The sequence below is a fragment of the Trichechus manatus genome, unplaced genomic scaffold (assembly GCF_000243295.1).
Source record: "Trichechus manatus latirostris isolate Lorelei unplaced genomic scaffold, TriManLat1.0 scaffold00010, whole genome shotgun sequence".
In the NCBI taxonomy this organism is placed as follows: domain Eukaryota; kingdom Metazoa; phylum Chordata; class Mammalia; order Sirenia; family Trichechidae; genus Trichechus; species Trichechus manatus.
In genome coordinates, this window is record NW_004443946.1 from 21,475,463 (window position 1) to 21,490,747 (window position 15,285).

General features: G+C 43.3%; 1 protein-coding gene across 2 annotated transcripts in view; it reads right to left on the minus strand.

Moving 5' to 3' along the window:
- DCAF5 (DDB1 and CUL4 associated factor 5) overlaps nt 1-13,992 on the minus strand; it is a 107,900-nt gene extending 93,908 nt beyond the window's left edge. Inside the window, exon 1 of one of the 2 annotated variants that reach the window (XM_004370978.2) lies at nt 13,626-13,992. In XM_004370978.2, the coding sequence (XP_004371035.1) occupies nt 13,626-13,839 (214 nt within the window). In that variant the 5' untranslated portion in view covers nt 13,840-13,992. The remainder of the gene's footprint in view (nt 1-13,625) is intronic. The other variant, XM_023726317.1, reaches the window with a different exon arrangement.
- Nucleotides 13,993-15,285: the final 1,293 nt, after the last annotated feature.

Here is a 15,285-nt window from a genome sequence, read left to right on the forward strand (position 1 = left end):
CCATCATATTTGAGAGACAGTTTTGCTGGATATATAATCCTTGGCTGGCAATTTTTTTCCTTCAAGGCTTTATATATGTCATCCCATTGCCTTCTTGCCTGCATGGTTTCTGCTTAGTAGTCTGTGCTTAGTCTTATCGACTTTCCTTTGTAGACGACCTTTTCTTTATCCCTAGCCGCTCTTAAAATTCTCTCTTTATCTTTGGTTTTGGCAAGTTTGATTATAATGTCTTGGTGACTTTCTTTTGGGATCTACCTTACGTGGGATTCAATGAGCATCCTGCATATCTTGTCATCTTTCACAATATCAGGGAAGTTTTCTGCCAACAAATCTTGAACAATTTTCTCTGTATTTTCTGTTATCCCCCCCATTCTGGTACTCCAATCACTCATAGGTTATTCCTCTTGATAGAGTCCCACATAATTCTTAGGGTTTCTTCATTTTTTTAAAATACTTTTACCTCATGTAAGTTGGTGTCAAGTGCTTTATCTTCAGTCTCACTAATTCTGACTTCCATTGCCTCAATTCTGCTCCCATGACTTTCTACTGAGTTGTCTAATTCTGAAATTTTATTGTTAATCTTCTGGATTTCGGATTGCTGTCTCTCTATGGATTCTTGCAGCCTGTTAAATTTGTCATTATGCTCTTCTCTATCTTCTTAAATTTCTCTATTGCTTTGTCTGTGTGTTCCTTGGCTTGTTCTGCATTTTGCGTGATCTCCTTCCTGATGTCTTGAAGACTTCTGTATATTAATATTTGTATTCTACCTCTGGTAATTCCAAGAAGTTCTCTTCCTCAGGAAAATTTCTGATTCTTTGTTTCACAAGCTTGCTCAAGCTTTCATGGTCTGCCTCTTTATGTGATTTGATATTGACTGTTGTCTCTGTACCATCAATAAGTTATTATATTTATTTATTTTATGTTTGCTTACTTTGTCCTAGTTTCTTTTGTTTTATTTTGATATACCCAAATAGGCTGCTCCTGTGAGCTAGTTTGATTATTGGTGCCTTTGAAGCTCTAACGTCCTGTCACCAGGTGGTTAGATCTGTTACTAAATATGCGAGCCCAGGAGTCCGTTAACTTTTCTTGTATGGATTCAGCTCAGGTGTCCAGGTAGTTGGTCACCAAGTGTGTGGTACAGGCTCTCACCTACAGTCCTAGACAGGCATGGGTGATTGTTGTAGGCACAGGTATCTGGCTGCAGTAGGGGTCACTCGCTGAGCAAGGCAGAGGGCTGACGGCTGCCCGAGTGCCTGGGAGGAAAGCGTGTCCCTGTTCCCTAGAGCACGCAGGTGGGTGGATTTTGCAGCCAGACTATGAGCACCCAATGCTGTTGGCTGTAAGGACTGGGAAGCACCACTTATTCTTGGACACCTGTCACAGGTTGCTAGGTGGCATTGATGGAGCCACCACTCTTCAGGCACCTGATGTGGGTAGGTAAGGGCCCTGCTTAATGGGCAGAGCAGTGTCAAATGTCACAAACCAGTCACTTCACCATACAGCTGATACAGCTGAAGTCAGGCTTCAGGTATATACCCTGTTGTACTGGGCTAATGAGGGCCTATGCTGTTGAAATGGGCCCACACAGGTCTATGCAGGGATGAAAGGCATTCAAAGTCTGTGCCTCAGGAAAGGAGCTGTGCCTACCCTGAGTTCCCAGTTTAGTGGAACTCGCAGATTATCTTTTCCTGATTGTTAATTTGTTCCCTCTCCAAGGCCAGGAGAATGGCTCAGGGCACATGATAGGTCCTACTTCTGGACCAGGGGATTAGGCCATTGCTAAAGCCGGCCTGGGACCCAGTGCAGAGCGGGGAGGGGGTAGGTAAATGGGAGAGAGGTTTTTCCCAAAGGGGCAGTTTTTTGATACACTCAGTAGGTCAGATGCATGTACTTATCTTTTGCCAATTGAGCACCGCTTTTCACTGGTTTTGGAGGCTCAGGTAGACTCTCTGCCACTCTATCTCTCCCGATGTGGAAAAACGTCTCCTGAGCGCCACTGCTTGCCTCACTGCGCACGCCAGCCAATCCGGCCTGAAGGGCGCCAGCTCCCGCTGGGTCAGGTCTAGCAACTCCTCGCTGTTTCCGAACCGTCTCTCCCTCCCCCGCCACTCAATCCGATTCCTCAACTTTGCCTTTGATGTTCAGGGCTCCTAGATTGTTATATATAATCAATTCACTTGTTTTTTCGGGTCTTTGTTGTGAGAGGGTCCACAGGAAGTGTCTGACTACTCTGCCACCTTGGCCCCGCCTCCTTTTTTTCCTTTCTAATGAGAAAACAAGGAGGAGACAAATGTCTAACCAGTCATTCTACCTCTCAGGCTCAATTTGGTACCTTAAAAGTAGTTGCTGGAAGACCTAAAATGGGGAGAATGGAGGCTTGGAGGTTTTTCTACCAGAGGCAGTCAATGGATGAACGTGAGGAGTTAACAAACCAGGGCTGTGATTTTACCTGAATGCCAGACAGTATGGTGGTTTTAAGTAGGTGACCATATAATTTTTTTTCCAAGCTAGGACCTTTTTAAGAGTGAAAGGATCACTAATAACTACACTGAGACAACAGGAAAATTGGGATGGTCCAGAGTAAACCAAGATATATGGTCACCTCACTTATAGTCATTAGGAGCTCAGCTGCTAACCAAAAGGTCAGCAGTTCAAATCCACCAGCTGCTCCTTGGAAACCCTATGGGGCAGTTCTACTCTGTCCTGTAGGGTCTTCGTAAGTCGGAACTGACTCAACGGCAACAAGTTTTTCTGGTTAGCAGGCAGCAAGACAGGCAGGGGACCTACAGAGTTACCTAACAATCTTATAAAGTAATCTTACCTCACCTTATCAACTGGCAGGAGCCCCAGCAGAGACAGAAAGGGAGATGGAAATCAGCCCTTCTGCCAACATCATTTCTGCTACCTGAATCTACGGTAAACCTGTCCATTTCCAAAAAAATAAAAACCTGTCCATTTCCTCAGATACCATTTTTTCACTGGCTGCTACATATCCCTGCATTCTGGAATATGACTTCCATTTTAAAATCGACCCTAACAGGAAAACAGTCCTCAGAGCACGTGGTCTTGACTGCCAATGCATATCCACTCTGTATCTTGAGAAGCACATGATAGAATCTCTGGTGTTCAACACTGCAAGGAGCAAGGAGTGAACACGATGGTAAGGAAAGTGTGAACATGAAGACATGGGAAGAGCAGATAACTAAAGCGACAAACTTCTATTGTCAAGTCCTCCCCTAAATCCCAGACTAAAGAAAATTCATGTGAAGAGCCAAGAGAAAAAAGCCAAGATTTACCAAGATGAGAACCTGCAGAGTAACCCTCCTTATATACCCAACCAGTGAATGATCTTGGAAATGAAATGCCTTCTTTTTCTACAGAAACGGGGTTAAGCTGCTGGTGACAGAAGCAAATCTTACTTGTAAGAACACTATGTTGATTAAAAAAAGCTCTGGAAATAAATAGAAGCAATGGTTGCAGAACATTGTAAATATAATTAATGCCATTGAATTGTACACCTAAAAATGGTTAAAATGGCAAATTTTGTTATACATTTACCACAATTAAAAAAAAAAAAAGAACACTATGCTTCAGATTCAGATTCATTATGAATTAAACAGGCTTATCATCTGGTCCAGGATTCCCACCCCTATTTATAACACTGTATCTCTAGAAAAGTGCTTCCAAATGATTTACCAATGGTCTCTGGGCAAACAATCCCATGTTACATTGTTTATACCTTCTTCCAAGAAGCACTCTACTCTGAAGCACTTTACTTATCTATGTCTACAGCATAGATATTCTCTCCCTATGTACAATTACATGAGTAAAGATACCTATTTCTGTTGGCTGAAACTCAGCCAAATGTGATCAATCAGCATGCTCTAGGCAGATATCAAACTGACTGAATACGAATAAAGTGGATCCAACCTATTCAAATTGCAGACACTGTAAATACATATTTATTTCTAGTACTTTTTGCTGGCCTAAGGGAGAAGAGGAACCAACTTGACAACCAGAGCACGGCTACTCCTAATTAGACTAAAGTAGGTGTGGAGTTAGTCTCATGGTTTTTGTAAGCAACAGAGTTCCCAAGGTATGAGGAAAAAAGATGACTGCAAAGCCAAGTCCAGGTGAAATGATTTCTGGCATTGAGAGATCTGCTTGAGAAGTGAGTAGTGTGCTTGTGACCAGAACTGCTCTTGTGGCCTCCAAGCTATCTCATCAGGGCCCTCCCTTCCTTTACACATAAAAAGAAGAAAGCAGTTAGCAAAGTATCAGAGATGAGCACAGAGAAAAATGTCAGATCATTTTAAAATGTGCGTAACATTCTAAAAAATTCAGAGCAGTTAGCAGTGTGTCTAAGAGCACACGCAGAACCAGATTAGAAACATAGCCCCACCACGAACTATGAGATCTTTCACAAGTTACTTAACTTCTTTAAGGCTCAGTTTCTGCATATGGAAAATGAGAATACTGGTACTAAAGAGGAGCCCTGGTGGCGCAGTGGTTAAAACGCTCGGCTGCTAACCAAAAACTTGGCAGTTGGAACCCACCAGCTTCTCCAGGGGAGAAAGTTGTGGCAATCTGCTTCTGTAAAGGGGCAGTTTTACTCTGTCCTATAGGGTCACTATGAGTCAGAATTGACTTGACAGCAACGGGTTTTTGGTTTTTATCTTAGGAAAAACTCTTTTAAGCTTAGATGTGATCATGTATGCAAATACGCATGAAACATGAAAAGCTCTCAAAGATGTTTGATAAGTGAAAGACAGACTCAAATATCGGCTATTTTTATAGCTAAACATCTATTATAAACAATATTATCTTGGTTAAATGTCAAGTGAGGTATTCCTGCTTAATTGGTAGGCATGTGCAGCCACCACCTGCCTGTCAGTGGAGGCTTGCATGTGGCTATGATGCTGAACAGGTTTCAGCAGAGTTTACAGACTGACAAGACTAGGAAGAAAGGCCTGGAGATTTACTTCCAAAAACCAGCCAATGAAAACCCTATGGATCACATCGGTCCAGTCCACAGTTGATCATGGCAATGGCACATGACCAGGCAGTGTTTCGTTCCACTGTGCATCGGGTCACCATGAGTAGGGGGCCAACTCTACAGCAGCTAACAACAGGGAGCTCCATAGATATTAGAGGGATCAGCAGGAGATGTGAGATAATGAGAGCTAAGTTTTACGAAGATTGTATTGTGCTGGCAGTGGTGACTAAAAGTACTAAAGCTGTAAAGAACAAAAACTTGGGGGACAGCTATTGGAACCAAATTTTCTTCAAGGACAAAAGTAATTGACCAAGGTAATTAGAGTATTTTTTCATCCTTAGAATTATACTTCACTTCATTTTAACCAGAAACAATGAATACTAACATCTATTTTTTCCACTGATGTCTTACCTGTTCTCTACACTATAAAACCCTCAATAGTCATTTATCAATGTCCTTTCTTGATTCTTTAGCATTTAGTTAGGACAGTGAATACAACACCTTCAAATCTCCTGCCTTCCTAGTTTATAGGTAACACTGGCTATTTTCCAAGTGGCAAATAAGACAAGACATATAAAATGCTTCACAAGGCACTTGGAACACATTACGTGCTAAATAAGTGCTACATAATAATTACTATGGCTATTAAAAGTAAAGAGGCACACACAGCAGTACTCAATAAATGTTTTTAATAAATAAATGAATATAAGATACCTGTTTGGAGAAAGTTTATAGCAAAATGCAAAGATACTATTTATCATGTAAGAGGAGCAAGTAAAGCTGTACATATACTCAAAAATTGCTATCATTCAATTTTCTATTGTTAAGAAGAGATTCAGAAAAAGTGGTCTACCCTATAAGAAGAAAAGGGAAAGAAACACATAAAAAGGCAACTTAGGGTAGTAGAAAGCACCTGCCTGCGAGCAATGAGCTCCACTTAGAGTTCCGACTACCAAAGACTAACCGTGCAGCTCTGGCAAGTCATCTTACTAAATCTCAACTTCCTTTTCTGTAAGATCAAGACCCTTCTATCACTCTGATTCCATGAAGAAGAAAGAAGATATAAAAAGGATTACCTAATGCAGTGTTGGCCAAACTTCGGTCAGTCTTGGTCACCTTGTGATTTCCGCCATATCCACTAACATTACCACCATTACTTTTCTTTAATTTGACTTTTTTTTTTAAATCAGACCTCTTCTTAAGCAACAAACTCACTAAAAAAAATCTTATCTTATAACATGCTAGTTAATTTTTCTAAAGCTTATGAAATAAGTATATTAACTATTAAGATGTAAATCTTAATCAAAGATCAATTTACATGTCCACACTTGGGCAAATAGTAACCTAACCCTAATAACTTAAAAAAATTTTAAAGGACAGAGAATTTAGGAGAAAAAGAAATGAGATTACCTAGTTTCAAAATAATCCAAGGGTTAATCCTAACAGATTAATATTCAGTTCTTTAAGAGACAATACTTTTTAAATAACGTAAGGTACCAAAACCTGAAAACAGAAATCACTCCCTTCTTAGCCTATATAACCTTTATTTGAATTAGGATTTTAGTTCCTTTAACTTTAAAAGGCTTTAATTCTACCCTTGAGTATCTAAATTTAGGCTAAAATAAAAAGAAAAGCAATTATTTTCTTCTTTCTTGAAACCATCAAAAAGAAAAAAAAAAGATTAAAGTTAAGAGCTGTATTTATTAACAATGGAGGTGCGCTTACAAACATGCTCCTCTTAGACACACTTAATGCATAAGAAAATAAATACACCTACTTTCTTAACTCAGAATTCAGAACAGTATCCATTTGTGCCTTAAGTTTTACTGGTCAATAAAGTTTCACTAGTCCAAATGATTCCAACTGTACTTTACAACCAAATCCACAAAAAATCAGAGAATGAGCCCACTCTTGTACCTGGGCTGACATCTTTTTTTAGTGTGGTGCCCAGGATATATGACTGAGGGCTACTGTTCTCTTTAGGAACTCTCAGCAATTAGAACAGTATTGGTATAAGTCAAGTAAGTGATGATCCTTGAAAAATACTGAACACAAAGGCAGCTTTTTGATGTGCTAATAATATTTAATGAGACTGGTGGTCGTCAGTTAAATCTCACTAGGTGGTACAAACCTTTAAGGAGCTGGGCTGCTAGCTGAAAGGCAGGAAGTTCAAGTCCACCCAGAAGCTCCTCGAGATAAAAGCTTGGTGATTTACTTCCAAAAAAATCAGCCATTGAAAACCCTATGGAACACAGTTCTACTCAGACACACATGGGGTCACCATGAGTCACAATCAACTCGACAGCAACTGACACTGCTGGTAAGGTTTTTTTTAAAAGCATAAATAACAAACCCAGGCATAATTCTAAATCTGCCAATCTTTGATAGATATCAATTAGCTAACTGAAGAACAAATGGGACAAATAATGTGTTATCTATAAACATCTATGTTACTTCATCCTTATGGCATGATCCTTATCACTTATCACAGCAAAGTCCTCCAACGCTTGATGGGCCTTTTCTTCTTCTCCACCAATGCTCAAAGGCAAAATCATTTTTGCTACATTAAGTACCGTGAACCAGAGAAAAATCAAATATCTATTAAAGTCTCATAAGGCCGAGGGGAAAATTAAAAAGGGCCATGCACTATACAAATGAGAACTAACTAATAGCTCCTAAAATACAAACTTCTTGAAAGCATAATTTATATCTGATTCATCATCTGTTCTCATAGCTCCGGTCTTATAAACAGGATACACTAAAAAAACTATTTGTTGAATTAAAAAACGGATTGAAGAATAAAATTTAACATCTTCACATCAATCTATCATCAGTAAACAGAAAAGCCCAGAAGAAAATTCAAGATTCAGTTCCTCAATCGCCTTGTCAAAAATGTGTACACTTATGAGTGCTTTTCAAGGTCAGAAATCTGCCCCACCACTGATCGCATTTCTCCAGAAAAAATAACCACTGGACCAAGAAATTCATCCTAATTAAACACATGAGGAGTTTTTATAAAGTCAGAGGAAAAATTAAGTTTTTAACTGGCTAAAGCCAAGCACCTTACTGTGGATAATGTGTTCTTAGACAAATTTATTTAGAAATTTATATTAAGTTCCATAAAATGTCATAGAACTAGTGACTAAACAGGAAGTGATCATTAATAGGTTCAAATTAGAGCAAGCATATAGTTATTATCATCACTATTATTTGATGCTTAAAAATACTCTGATGACAGATAATACTGGGGTTAAGCTTATTCACAAAGCATTTTTAACAGTTCACCTCATCGAGATCTTTCTCAATTTTTCACACTGTAGTATGCCAGGTGCAATAAACGTTAGATATTGAAGGTGATATGGTGTCAATCTCCTAAAAGCTTTTTGTGAGGTTCAAGTGTAACAACAACAATAATAGCAGTCAGAGCAGCAGCAGCAGCAGCACCAATCACAGCAATAGCATGGGCCAAGCCCTTGGGCTAAGACCTTTACAAGTATTATTTCATTCAATCCTTACCACAACCCTGTGAAGTAGTTATCATTATTAAATGGATGAGGAAACAGGCACAGAGAGGAGAAGTCATTTGTCCAAGGTAACTCAGCTAGCAACAGTCCCTGTGGGGTGCAAACGGTTAATGTGCTAGGCTGTTAACCGAAAAGTTCGAGGTTCAAGTCCACCTGGAGGAGTCTCAGAAGAAAGGTTTGGTGATCTATTTCCAAAAAAATCAGCCACTGAAAATCCTATGTAGCACAGTTCTACTCTGAAACATGTGTAGTCACCATGAGTTGAAAATGACTAGAGGGCAACTGGTTCTGGTTGAACTCAGCCAGCAAGCTGCCGAGTTGGTATTCACCCCTGGGCAGTCCAACTCCAGTCTCTCTATATAACTACAGTGGATTCTTAGGAGACTTGGTGATGCAATGGTTAAGCGCTCAGTTGCTAACTGAAAGGTTGGGGGTTTGAACCCACACCGACGCTCCATAGGAAAAAGACCTAGCAATCTGCTCCTGTAAAGATTATAGCCAGTTTACTCTGTCACATTGGATCACTATAAGTTGAAAATCAGCTCCACGGCACCTAACAACAACAGTGGATTCTTATAATGATCAATAAGTTAACAAATCCATGTGAAATAGAAATAGAGCTAGCTATGCCCATTTATAAATATTATGACCAAGCGATTAAATGCTTCTCTCTATTCACAACTTCTACTTACGTAATTAATAGTTAACCTCATTCCTGTAACAGCATAGTTGCTGACTCTATTTGAAAAGCTTCAGGTGTTTTCCTAAATTTAATCATAAATACTAAAAAAGAGATATAATTTTTCACTGTAACTCAAAACTTCATATTCACAGGCTATTAATCTGCTAGTTCTACAGGTTCCAATGCCTTAAATTCAATCCAGGGGAAATAATATTAGAGTAGCTCTCATCTCCAAAAAGCTGAATCTTTTATTCTTGTTTACTGCTAAGATTCTGTTGGTACAAACCCTTTACAAAATGTAAGAAGGCAGAGTTACAATCCAAGACAGACACAAACAGCTACATTCTTGTTGGTCTTTCCATGTCGATCTTCTCCCCAAAGAAAAAAGAAAAAGACTTTTAAGAAAATGCATAAAAGATCCCATTCTAGGGAAAAGGGGAAGCATAAGAGAAGGCAAGAGATTTAAAGTACTAGATGCAACCAAAGACTTAAAAAGGTAAACTCAGGACATCCCCTAAAACTACGTAGTACCATAGCCTCCTTGGTATATCGTTAGGATCTCCTGCAAGTGGCACTTCAGCATACCATGTTGTTCTCCCATCCTCCAAAGGACGAACACACATAAATATTCACAAAAGACCGCGATCATTAAGCATAAATTGTCTTTATAAGAAGTAAGGTTCACTCAAAACCATGCAATTTACAAAGTACTTTCACATACAGCATCTCACTGCCAACTCACTTCAGCCCTGTTAGGTAGCGAGAGCAGTTTTGTTATCCCCATTTCACAGACGCAGAATGAAAGGACTTGCCTAAATTCATACAATTTATGACTGTACAGCTATAACTCAAATCATGTGATGCCAAATCCTAGGGTCTTTCCACACCACACTGTGCCTCCTCATTCCACATCAAAAGATCACAAAACTGTCCTGCCTGCCCCATTTGCGCAGGTCCATTACCAATACTGTAAGCAAAAGTGTCAGCTATTACTGACATCACATGTTATAAGTACAAAGGGGAAAGAAAACAAACTCAGCATTTCTTCTGAGAGCCCCTCTGTTCAGCACCCAATCTACACTTCTGTCTAATGTAGTCCTCACAACAGCCCTTCAGGCAGGCACTGGTATTCCCACTGTACACATGAGGAAACAGACTCAGAAAGGTTTAGTTATTAAAACAAACGACACAGCAATGATTTTCACCCATATGTCTGCTATGCCATACTGCCTTACATTTTACAGTGATGCCTTTTTTTGATCAACCACAAAGAAAAATAAAGCACTTCTTAGGTTAAACTGTTTTAATATTTTAAAATACCAAATAACCCTTCTCCCTCTTGTTGTTGTCACCAATCTCACTTCCCAGCAAAGCACCTCTTCTCCCTCCCAACTTTCTCTGGTTTATTCTTAATACCTGCTGGCCTCACTGTACCCTGGAAAAGTGGCTAGTTAGAACAGAAAAGTGATGTAACCTTAACCAATAACATTTTATAAGACCTACCATAATATGTTGTACATAGGAATCCTGGAAATACTATTTTTGCCCTGGGTCTAGATTAAGTCTATCAAATAGGATGTGTCAGTTACAAGAAATGTGGAAAAGCAATGCAAGCCTGCACAATTAGGAAATGAAAATGGTGAACAACATAAATAATTTATCCTTTTAATCATCCTTTTTTGAGGGCTGTAACAAATGCAGACAAGACACAGCAACAAGAAAAATGCATAAAAATCTCATTACCATCCCAGAGTCTGGTGTCCCACTACATTATTGTGAAACACTGGGGATAAATAACATTAACCTCAAAATACTAAGTGCCTCCTTCAGTTGTTTATTGCTAATGAGGAACAATGATAGATAAGAGAAAATGTAAACATGATACTTTAAAATTTTAAACTTGGGAAGATTATTGAGGGATTTCCCAGCACAAAATTTAATTAGCTTTAACTAGTTGTATTATGATTCCCAAAGGGGGCTTCCTTATCTGAAGCAAACAGGAGGAACTTTCTGTTAACACAAGTTGTACTCATAATGGAAGGTGAATAGCTAAAAAGGCCTTTACCAAAACAAATAAGGAAAGCTAAGTCTATCTGAGCCAAACTGGAGGGACTGGTGGAAAAGTCAGCTAGAAGAACTTTAAGAACAAAGGCAGTAGATAAAAAGGAAACAGGAAGAAATGAGCTACAGGGAGTGGGGTGGGAGGGAGAGAGGGAGGAGCAAGGGGCAAAGAAGGTTGGAACCCAGGAAGTATTGATGGAGATGGGCAACTCAGGCCTAGAAAAGTAAGGAAATGATTGCCTAGAACCAGGTTTGCCAGAGGCTGCCCTATGGAAAGAATTCTTTTCTTCTATAGACTAAAACTAAGCTAAAGGAAACCAACCGGCTAAAACTGGAGAAAATAGGATTCATTTAGGACTTAGGGGAAGATCCTGTACAAGGCTAAGGGGAGTAATAACCAGTAGAGAATGGAGGAAGCTTTTTAATACTTTAAAAAGTGTTCACTTTAAATGGGTGATCTGTATGGTATGTGAATTATATCTTAATAAAGCTGCTATTTTAAAATGTGTTAAACTGGACAATGTATGACTGTACTTGTGATTTCATTAACATTATTAGTTCAGTCGTATATGAATGAGTACCCCCAAATTCCTTTGCCCAGTAGGCAAAGTTTACTTGTGTGAGGGAAAATGTCTGTTGGAATATATCAGTCTGGGGAGGAGTGAGGAATATTACGAATACAGAAGAAGCAGTATAGGGGAAAACTGGGAGCTCAGTCTTTAAAGAAATCTTCCCATTTTTGCCTTTGGAATTTTTTTAATAAAAATTTTATACAGCGGTGTGCGGGATTATCAAGTTTCTTCAAGGGATGATCTAAGGCCAAAATCTACCTAGTCAAAGAAAAAACCATCTGGGGTGGAAAAGTCAAGACAGTTCTATCTCTGGAGTCTGGAGAAACCCCAGAAGGTTTATCGTGAAATGATCAAACAAGTCTTATCTCTGCTACCCCCAACTGGACTGTGCAACCCGTGTCACTTCCGACTGTTATTACTCCAGAAGAAGACAGATGCTTTGCCATGATCCCAGAAGTTTCTGGCAAGCTGCCCACTGACGCAAATTAGAAAACCATTCGAGGACTGACCCGGGTGAAGCTAAGCGCCACGTCCAGCGCTGGGCTCCCCCTTCATCACTCACAATGTAGGAAAAGGGATGGAGAACGGCTGAAGGCGAGCGGGAACGCCAAATCACCCTTCTTCCGCCCACCTCCCCTTACCAGGTTTCTGGGAGCCGCCACCCGCAGACCCCTATCCCGCACCAATCCCTTGGCTTCCAACCTAGGAAGGAGGGGGCGGCGGTGCCCTCCGCCCCCGGGCAACAGGCGCACCTCCCCCGGGGCAGCTGTCGCCGCGGCCCGCCGGGCCACGGCCTCCCTGGGAGCGATAGGCTATCGATTCAGCTGCCTGTCGCTAGGAGCCCGGGGAGAGCGAGGCCTACACTCTCCGGCCGGAGCCCCGGCCTCGATTTCGCCACTTTGCCCAAACCGGAGGGGGAGCCTGGGGACAACGAGGCCCCGCGGGGGGAAGGGAGGAGGCACGGAGACCACCTGCAACGGCAGCCGCCAGGAAAGGGGGTGCAGACGCGGGGCTCCCGCCAACAAGTCGCCCGGGGGTCGCCTACCCACCCCCTGCCTCACGAGTTGCGCATTCAAGTTCAAGCTGGTGCCCCTTGGCTTCCAGAGCCCTCACCACACTTCAAACCATAATAAAAACAAGACGCGGAAGCGGCCACCACAGCACGAAAGGAGATAGAGCTGGGCCCTGAGGAGCGCCGAGGGGGCGGCCAACAACAAGCCGCCTGCCGGTTACCTCCCCTCCGCTGACTCTCACCAACCCCAAGTCGCAGACCCTTCCCGGTCCCTCTGGCGTCCGGCCCTGTCATTGCCCGGCCCCGGTCCCAAGGCCCCTTTCTCTAGGACATCGGCGACTGGGGCTCCAGATTCTCTTGCCTCTGGCGCGCCTCGGCCTCCTCCCTCTCCAAATCCCAAAAATAGCCCCCGCACCTTTTAAAGTACGCGGAGGAAGAGTTTCCCATCAAACTTTGTCAAGTGGTAACCTGGCCCCCCGCCCCGACCCACACTTTCAGGGCAGTGATCAGGAGAGATCACTTTGCACTTCGGATAAAGCGAATTAAGGACCTGTCAACCATTTTAGGTCTTTTTTACAGAAGACATCCTCGCCTTTCCCTCCCTCCTTCCCTCCCAGTGCAATGGTTTTAATCTGACACCAAACATTCCCCCCACAGAAGGGGGGTTGAGAAGGGAGGGGGTGGGGACGGAGGGCAGAAGGGGGTTTGTGAGGGAGACCGAAAAGGGGAGGTTGGAAGGGGACCGGGAGGCGTGGGGAGGGGAAGGGGGTTGATTTACCTGAGACCAGCCACTGGCCTCCATTGTTGGAGAATTCAATGGCATTGACACAGCCGAAGTGGCCGAGAAGGTCCTTCTTGTAGAGGTTTCTGCAGCCCCGCAGGCGTCTCCTCTGAAAGTCCTGAGTGAGCAGGGGGTCCCCATGCAAGCCCCGCTGGGACAAGAAGCCCACCACTGACCTCATGCTGCCCCCCAGGCCAGCTCTCCTCTTCATGCTGGAACCGCCGCTGCCGCTGCCGCTTGCGCCGCCGCCCCTCCCTCGGCCTCACGCGCGGCCGCCGCTCTCCCCCCACGCTGCCCTCCCCCCGCGCAGCGATCCGGATGGTTCTTTAACGAGCCATGGCAGACAGAGCGAGGTGTGCAGACACTCGGTGGCTTTCGCTGCTTCCTGATGGTCCCCTCCCTCTGCTTCCCCCCCTAGGCTCCTCCCTCTCCTTCTCCGCCTCCTCCAGCAGCTGATCCTCAGCTGCGGCTGCGCTTCCGTGCTGCACGGCCTTTTCGTCGACCCCGGGGGCTGGAGAACGCCGGCGGCGGCTGTCCCTCCCTCGCCGCCGCGGGCGGCTGCCCCCAAGAAAGCGGGCGGCTGGCCTGGACACCGCAGGCGGTGGCTGCGCCTTCCCCCGCCGCAGCTCCTTCCCGCGCGGGGACCTGGGTGGCGCTGGGCGGAGTCCGCTCACACCCCCAGAGCGCCACACTCTGTGAAGTTGAAGGCACGCAACAATCAAAGTGGCCGCGGGGCTACGGGCTCGCCATCCTCCCTCCGCGCCCGGCGACTCTATTGCCGCCTGGAAGTCCAGCTCCAGGACGAATTCAGATCCCTGCCCCCCCTTTTTTTTAGGGGGGGTTCGGAAAATACGGCCGGAGGTGGCAAAGAGGTGGAGGGAGGGTGGCAAGTAGGGGCTGCGGTCCTCCTCTCTTGGTTGGCGGCATCCTGGGTCCGCCTAAGGGAAGGGAACCCGGGAGTTAGGACAGGACACTTGGTGGGAGGTTGCTTGGGGGTTTTGTTAGTGCCCCCCTCACTCCTTAAAATAAATTATTAACACTACCTTCTCCCTCACAAAATCACTTCTCTAATTCTCCCTTCCTCCAGCTCTTCAGTAAAAAGGTCAAATTTGGTAGATAATAGAGTGGTATACGAGAAAAAGAGAAGGGGTTTCTTAAGGGAGAAGAAAGTTGCCAAAACCGAGCTGAGAAAGCGCTGAAAAGCATAAACCCTGAAGTGCAGATACATTTGCAGACACATGAAGCGTTATTCGAAAATAGTGATATATGATATGTAATTGGGTGCTGTGAGCTCCTCTTAAAGGTCTTGAGTGTCGAGGTCTTCTGAGGTTGTACAGCTGTTAACCAGCAGCTGTGTTCCAGGCCAGAAGTAGCTGCACTTCACTAGGATGGGAGCCCCCAAGTTGACCCCAGTGAGGAAACTGGGTGTTAAGTGCTTTGGAATTCTACCAGATACAGTAAAAAGTACCCTTTTGAATGTATTGTACTGTTCCTCAGCAATCCTTGCTGTGAATCGAAATCTTCTTGAGAGCTCACAACAGCCTTTTGTACAAAGAACATGATGAGGTTAATCATTGTTGTTAGATGCAGTCAAGTGGACTCCGACTCATGGAGACCCCATGAGTGCAGAGTAGAACTGCTCCATGGGGTTTTCAAG